Below are 8,040 nucleotides of genomic sequence, written 5' to 3' on the forward strand. Positions count from 1 at the left end.
AACAGTAATTTTAAATTAATAAGGAATAAGAGATATTTGTTTATTTGTATTTATCTTTAAGATATTATTGTATTATTTTAGGTACAAGAAACTAGTAAGAGATTTTTATTTATAAAATAAGGAAAATTTGAAATCGTTTAACTATTTAGTATATATATAATCTATTTTCTTTGGGATTGAAAACTATGATTTTAAAAGAGGAAACCTATGTTTCTGCTCAGACATCAAAAGTATATACATAAATCCTTTGAAAATATATGCACCATCCACCATCACCGAAATAAGAAGGAGGAAAATGAGAATAGCACTAGAATACGCGTGGACCACAAATTACAAAACGTTTAAAAGAACAACTCAAATTATATGAATTTTATTAACGCTAACGCTCTCAGTATAAACTCTTTTGCTTATTCATTTATTATTATTCCAGGTATAAAATCATAAAAATAATTTTACATTAATGCCCTTCACACTTTATAAACTTGCGTGTCTTAATGTTATTAGTATAAACCCTCACAGGTTTTATTTGATACTAATTTAATCGGCCACGCTTCACACAATAAAAGATATACATCAACTGAAAGGCACATCAAACTACTACATAGTTTACCACAAATCGATGAACAAGACCAATTAAGAAGCCAATTTATATAAAACTAAAAACAGAACGATAACAACGGAGTAACCATAACTTATGCTATTTAAAGTTAAACTATTCAAATTACACAAATATTTATCATAGTTTTCTAAAACAGATCTTGCACTGTGATCTGATCTTAGCATAGAGCAAGAGGGATCACAAGATCAGTCTATGCAATACATCTATCTGTCTTAGCTAGTAGTTTCCGAGCCGCCTCTCCTGCACATGCGTACTCTCCATATTATTCTCTATAATATAAACGTTGCGTCTCTGCCACCAGCCTACAATACAATGAGCAAAACGATAGATCTAACTTAAAGGATTTCCACTGAATTATAAATTCAAATATTGTTACCTGAATATTGCATACGACATGAATCTTACTGTATGCAAGAGAGAGACATAAGTGTTTGGTATGTAAAAGTAGAGGAGCCAAGAGAACTTACGCTAATTAGTGGTGTTTGGAAGGAGGCACAGCAAAGCTGCCACCGTGGCGATCATGAGGGGGTGGAGATTTGTGGACATTGGGAGCGTGTGAAGGATGGACAGGCCTTGCATCATGAATAGGCTTGTTCGTGTGGTGGTTGAAGGGAGTAGGTATCTGCATCTTGTGATGCCTGGGAATTTTGGGATTGAGAGGAGAAGGTGGTTTGTGCTCATCCATAGGAGTGGGAGGTGGCTGATGTTTGGTTGGAGTGGGCTTTGGGTTCTGATCATGAGGAGCAGACGGTGGCATCACGTGAACATGGCCATTTAGTGGTACAATTCGGGGTGGAGGTCTAATGGGATAATGGGGTTTCCCTGGAGGAGAAGGGTGGGGTTTGGAAATCAGTGGCGGAGGGTGGGGAAAATCGATAGGGTGTGGAGGAAAGGTAGGGGGTTTCATGTGATCTTGGGGAGGTTTGTGAACAGGGAAAGGAGAATGATTCGCGTGTGGCTGTGGGGGTACAGAGGGATCAGGCCTTGGCAAAGGCTTGTCATTGGGCTGGAAAGGTGGCCTGGCAGATGGAGAATGTGGATCAGAGTAAGCATATGAGCAAATTATAGAGAAAACGATGAGGAGCAGGAAAGGAGGACGATGGTGAAGAGTTCCTGTCATCTCAACGAAATCCAATGGAAATGCAAGCGATTTGAATGGAGAGGAATGGTATGGGAAGGGAGAGTGGAGTTTAGGGATTATATAGACCAGACAACCGCCTATTAGGTTAAGGAGGTGGTGGAGATGATGAAATGATTATGGTTGTTTGAAAATATATCCAGTGGTCCAGTAATCATGTATGATGTGGGCCATCAGTGTCTGGAAAGGAACACCTTCAGTGTAGCTTCTGCAACACATTGTAGGCGCCAGTTTTTTCTGGTTTGTGTTCACAACTGAAAGGATTAGTTTGATACTTTTTATTTCCCATAGATGATTATATTTAAACTTTATATTGATCAAATTTCCGCAGGTTCGAGGATGAACCGATTGCGTTTATTAATTTATCCCGATTGTCAATGATGCGCAATTCATGATGAGCGTTTTCTCTTTATTAACTATATTTTATGCTGGGGATCCTTCCCTCACAATACGTCAGGGAGCGAAGGATAACGCGGAAGGAAGGAGCATACTTTTCCTCGACAGTGCGGTATACAGGTCAGCCTTTACCGCGGCCGACGTTTGTCGACAAAATATTTGCGCTTTTTCAATGCATAAGTCAAAAGAGAAGTGGAGACGATGTGTTATGCTGAATAAAGGACTATTACAGAACTTATGAGCGCGCCGAAAAATGGATTCGATAAGGACCTATAACAAAACGCATTTTCTTTCCGTTATTCTATCCTATCAAGTAGACTTTTCAAGAACCAAAGTCAAATCAAAACTTCTTTCATGGTCTCTTTTGCTCTTTTTGAAGAAACCGTTTACATGGTGTTATCAAGCTTGTTTATATTTGCTGCTTGTTGCAGCGAGTTCTCATACAAAAGATAAATCTAGAGCTCTTAAAATACAAAAAACTTGCTTGAAGTTGTAAAGATACAACATGGAGAGTTGCAAGTAGCATAACTCTAGTTTGTATTTCAATTGCAGGAATGAAGTCAAGAGTTAGATGAGAAATCCAAAACAAAGAGTCCCGATTAGTCCTTAATATTTTGAGTTTTAGGAATAAAAATCTTTAAAATGAGAAGTTTTAACAAGTTTAGAATTAAAAAAATATATAAATTAATTACTTTAACATCTTTTAATTTCTCGTCTTAATCTAACCTCCCTCCTTACGCTATATATAAGTTAGTTAATTGTTGTATGTGGTTGTCCTTTTTGGATAAGGTGCATTGGATAGTCTTGAATATTTTTTTTAATATAAAAAAGTCCATCTTATAATCAACCATGAGAAATAATTATAAAGGATTAGTAAAAAAAAATGAAAAACTTCTATGTCCTATCGACATTATTGCAGGAGACCTATTTGAAAAGATTACTTAAATCATGTTAATTATGGAGATATATCTTCTATATAACACTTCTTGTGTGGGTTCATTAATATAGTGATTTGGGGTTAACCTATTAAATAATGCTCATTGGGTGTGCCTAATAATACAATAATTTGGGGTATACTTAAGAAAAGTCATCTCACACCATTTGTTGTAGTGAGATACGTGGAGTACGATCCTTCCAAATAATATTTAGCGGTCCCATGATCAAAGCTCATAACATGGAAACCCCAATAACCCAATAATAAGCCCCATTACCTTAAGACTAGCAAAGAGATAGCATGTTGATTGCCTACAACTAAAACACAAGATGGTTGATATTGAGTCTACACTCAAATAGATAAAGGAAAGAATGAGCAAATAAGAAAGCATCCTGAAAGCATTACTTGGATGCTTAATGTAGGAGATCATTGGTCCAATGAAAGAGAAATTTACTACCCTTGAATTACGTGCCTATTTTATGATAATCACCACCCACACATTAAAGATCACAATTCATGGAATTCTTTTCTAAAGGCTAACATGAAATATTTTGATGGGTCATATCCCTTAATTGGGTTACCCAAATGGAACAATATTTCTCTCTAGATGGCATTAGTAATTACTTACATAAACTAAACATTAGGGTATTATATTTGGTTATTGAACATTGATAGTGATGGAAATGGTATGAGAAGGATTATAAAGGCTAAATTTTTGGGATCTAGTTTTTCCAAGTACTTCATGCTAATTTGAGTGAGCCACGCCATTTGGAATGTCAAATAGATATAATTATGGAACATATTGACACCTTATAGCAATTGCAATACAAACATAGTGCCAATCTGATATATTGTTTAAATAATACGTCACTAGTGGTTTGAAGGATGAAATTAAATCACATGCCATGATATAGCACCCATAAACATGGTTGGAATCTTCTCACATAGCCAAATAAAATAGCATAGGCATCAATGGAGAAACTAAGGGACCATTATTTACTCATGCTAACCCCCATGTGGAAACTACCCCTAATTTGTCTAACTTATAGATAGTGTATGCCCACAAGTTATCTCTTGAAAATATGGAAAAACATCAATGCCTCTATCTTTGTTATAATCACGATGACTGATGTTTCAAGTGTCACAAATATATAGAATCAAAATAATTTCAGATGGATGTATCACCAGATGACTACCCAGAGGAAATTCGTATTCAATATACTATTAGGATATTTATATACATAAATTTTGTGACATTAAATTATTAATACGAGATATAGGCTAATGGAATGCAAACATAGTATGTGTAGGATGAGAGCCTACTCTAACAAGAAATATAAAGCAACTGACTAAGTAATATATGATTTTATCCCTTAAATTAACATTTATAGGGATTGTTGTCATCAAATCCACCAATCACAGTATTTCACTTTTTCCATAAGGTGAGAGACGCCATATGATGATTTTCTATTAAATTTATAAAATATCAATATAAGCGAGCATACCTATAACACACTATTGAATCAAGTACCAAATAGAGAATAGAATTAATGAATCTAAGGAAACTATTAAACAATAAATCTATTAACTAATTAAGATAGTGTTGGATTCAAATTCACTCAAAGTTTAAGGAGTTGTTGATCCACCAATATTTCCTCAAGATTGACTAGACAATGTCTGATTCATCCAAGTAAACTCCCTAGATATAATGCATTAACAATCATTGATATCAAAGAAGAGGATGAGAAGAATGTACTTCTTTATCCATTCATGTTGGTGTAATATGTAGACCCTATGGAATTTTTATATAACCTACTTCATTTTGAATATCCCGCTCCATGCTCTCTTATCTTATCTACAAGACACATAAGAAATAAAACAAGATAATGTTTTCCTCTGTGGAAGGAAAGTTAGCGTGCACCCAAAACTATAATAATAGCCAAATCACATTCATATATGAAACAACATGAAATGTGGAAGGGAGTTCACAAATTCCATTTTTTTCCAATTCAATTGCATTAGAGTTATATTGTATTAACTTATCAATCTATGTTTGAACACATATGAAGTGCATGACAAAATATATGTAATGACTCAATTTCTTATTCTATCAAATGTAAACTGACATGAAACGAACTCCCATTCTATTAAATCAAGTAAATTGACATCAAAGAAAATTTTAATATAGGAAAGTAATAGAAACCAAAAATATGAAAGTGATAGAAATCTTAATTTAGGAAAGCAGTGGAAATTTAATCTAGCAAAGCAATAGAAATATTAGTCTAGGAAATTATTAGAAATTTAATTTAGGAAAACAATGGAAACCTTAGTTTATGAAGGATTTGGAAAGTTAATCTATGAAAGTAGGTAAATCTAATCTATGAAACCATGGAAACTTGATCTATGAAAATATGTAAACTTAATCTATGAAAGCATGCAAATCTACTATATTAAAGCATTTGAAATCGAGTCTATGAAAACAATTAAAACCTATTCTATGAAAGAAATTGAAATATACAACTATAAACAAAGAAAATAAATAACGGATATGCTTGAATAAGGGGGCACTCCAATTCTCATCAAGCACACTAGAAGTTGAAAAGTAGCACATCACAACATATTAAGTGAACTAATCTTAGAGCAAGTTCCAAACGATTGAAGTGTACCTATGTATATATCTCTTCAAGTATTTTGATTGCAAATTCTAAACTTCTTCTCCCTCCCTCCCCTCTCAGTGGAGAAAGCACTGCTATTCATACACAAGTTGCTTTGAGAAGAGGATAAGAAATTAAAATTTCATATCCACTTTTCTCTCAAATACATACAACAAATTTTATAAAGATAGGAGATCATTATCTCGACAAATCCTCTAAGAAATATTTAATATCTTTTATAGGAGACACTTACCAAAACTACCATGATTATTCTGCATTGAATGTGCTTGAATAATCATCTCAAATGTTCATCAAACCTTCAAGAGTTTGAAGAGAAAATTTGAATTTGAGGGTTAGTGGCAAAATATGATTTTGCTGGAATCTTCAAATATAACTACAATCATCATAATACTCATTGACCTCTTAGATATAAGTCCAAACATGTTACTTTTATAATATTTAATCATAAATTCAATAAAAATACTAAAATAAATGTTTTGGAAAATAATAAGTATAAACCCATATATAATCATTGAAAATGGTCTTAATGTAAGGTTACGGACCTCTGAAATATAATAAAAAATGAAGGAAAATTAAATAAAAGAGAGTGAAAAATATGACATTTTGGAGACCCAATATTTCCCCTTGGCTTAAGATATTGCAGTCCTCATGAAATTTTCCATTGACTCTCATGGATTGAAGTCATGTCATTTTCTATAGCCTTTTGTTCTATTTTTTGTAGCCTTGAGGAGTGAAATATTAAGTCATTCTGTGACTTTAAGATACTCTCCAAGACTTGCAATGTCTTCTTCAATTATATTTCTTTCAAATAGCTTGCTACTTTGTAGAATCTTATTTCTCTGGAACATCTCTATGTGGCAGATTTTGTGGTTGGTTCTTGTGTGGAAACCATAAGTATTTCAAGCATTGGTTCTTGTGTGGCAACAATCTCATTTTATTACTCTTATTGCTACAACAAAAATACTTGAAAATGAATTTTAAAAGAAGACCCACTCTTATACATATAAAGTGATCCTTTCACATCATTTGAATATTTTCAAAACATATCAATCTTTGAACCAAAAAGAAACAACAATAAGTTTGGAGAAACATGTTGGTTAGAAATATATGAGGTTATGGAATATGTAATATGGCATTGAGAAATGGTAAGGAATACACCTCCCGCCCACCCCCACCCCCCACAATTTAAGGTGTTTTTCATATTTGGAAAAATGGGAAAAGCAATGTCACATGATAAATTTTCCAAATACATGTCTTTTAGAATTCAAGAAATTATTGATTAAATTTTTGAAAACAACATACCTTCACCTACATGAAAACTCAATAAGCTATGCGTTTGGGAGATATTGGCTATTACTTCTGAATCATGAAATGTGAAGTGAAATAATCTTATCTACTTCTTTTTCTCTTGGTTGTATAAATAGGGGATGAAATATGAAATTGGAACCTTTGTACCTTGTTATTACTCGGACTAAGCTACTGATGCTGAAATTTGAAATTAAATATTGATATATTGGAATGTTGATACAAGTTTCTAAAACCATATAGTCTTCATTCACATCTACATCGTGGCATGATTATTATCTATATGAATAAATTTGTCTAAAGTAAAACATTGAAAGAAATAGTTGGATTACTAGCGATTAATGAATACCGTTAACCAACACAAGAGTACTCACTATTAATGTCAATGCTAGTCAAGATGACCGAGTACATCTTACTAGGAAAGAATAAATGAGTTGTTATTGGGTCTCCTAGAAGATCCGACAAACATAATACATTCATGTATTCCAATTGTTATTGGCAAGATAACTTGCTATTAAGGCATGCAATCCTCAAGGTACTAAAATTATCTCTATTATCAATCCTAGATAATGCATTGAAGTCATTGTGTCAAGCTTGTTAGAAGGGAGGCCTTAATGAATCGCCCATCATGTAACAAGAGTATAAAGTAATGATTGAAAGAACCATAAATTAACGAATTGTGTTATCAAGTAGGATTTACTTGGAAAAATAAAGAGGAAAAACATGTTACTCATGATGGTAAGTGACATGAATAACCTTTTTCATGGGTTAAAGGTCAATGTAGGTGAGGCGAGAAAGGTGAAACTTTCAAAGGAAAAATGGTTTTGAAGTTGTGATCTAGTAGTGGTAGGATGATGGAAATTTGGACTTCAACATGGATGGACTATAAATCTTAGAGGGAGGAAAATCAATGAGTTGAAATAGCATGATGGGTGTGATTTGACTTGAAATTGGCTTTACTTCCTCATGATTT

The 8,040-nt window shown here is 33.3% G+C and overlaps 1 protein-coding gene across 2 annotated transcripts; it reads right to left on the minus strand.

Moving 5' to 3' along the window:
• Positions 1-633: 633 nt before the first annotated feature.
• On the minus strand, positions 634-1,805 carry LOC149156056 (uncharacterized). 2 transcript variants are annotated; one of them, XM_089441542.1, is made up of 2 exons: positions 1,087-1,805; positions 634-910 (listed from the first exon to the last, which is right to left on the minus strand). In XM_089441542.1, exon 1 carries the CDS (start codon positions 1,737-1,739, stop codon positions 1,092-1,094), a length of 648 nt encoding a protein of 215 aa, XP_089297668.1. In that variant the 5' UTR covers positions 1,740-1,805; the 3' UTR covers positions 634-910; positions 1,087-1,091. The 2 variants fall into 2 exon arrangements, with proteins under 2 accessions (XP_089297668.1, XP_089297667.1); XM_089441541.1 differs by having other exon boundaries at positions 634-921.
• Between the last annotated feature and the right edge of the window lie 6,235 nt (positions 1,806-8,040).

The sequence above is a fragment of the Pinus tabuliformis genome, chromosome 9 (assembly GCF_031772625.1).
Source record: "Pinus tabuliformis cultivar Carrire ecotype Pingquan chromosome 9, CPIR1, whole genome shotgun sequence".
In the NCBI taxonomy this organism is placed as follows: Eukaryota; Viridiplantae; Streptophyta; class Pinopsida; order Pinales; family Pinaceae; genus Pinus; species Pinus tabuliformis.

Bases quoted from the DNA above. Each gene is read 5' to 3' on its own strand.
- LOC149156056 (XM_089441542.1), bottom strand. From the start codon at position 1,739: ATGACAGGAACTCTTCACCATCGTCCTCCTTTCCTGCTCCTCATCGTT.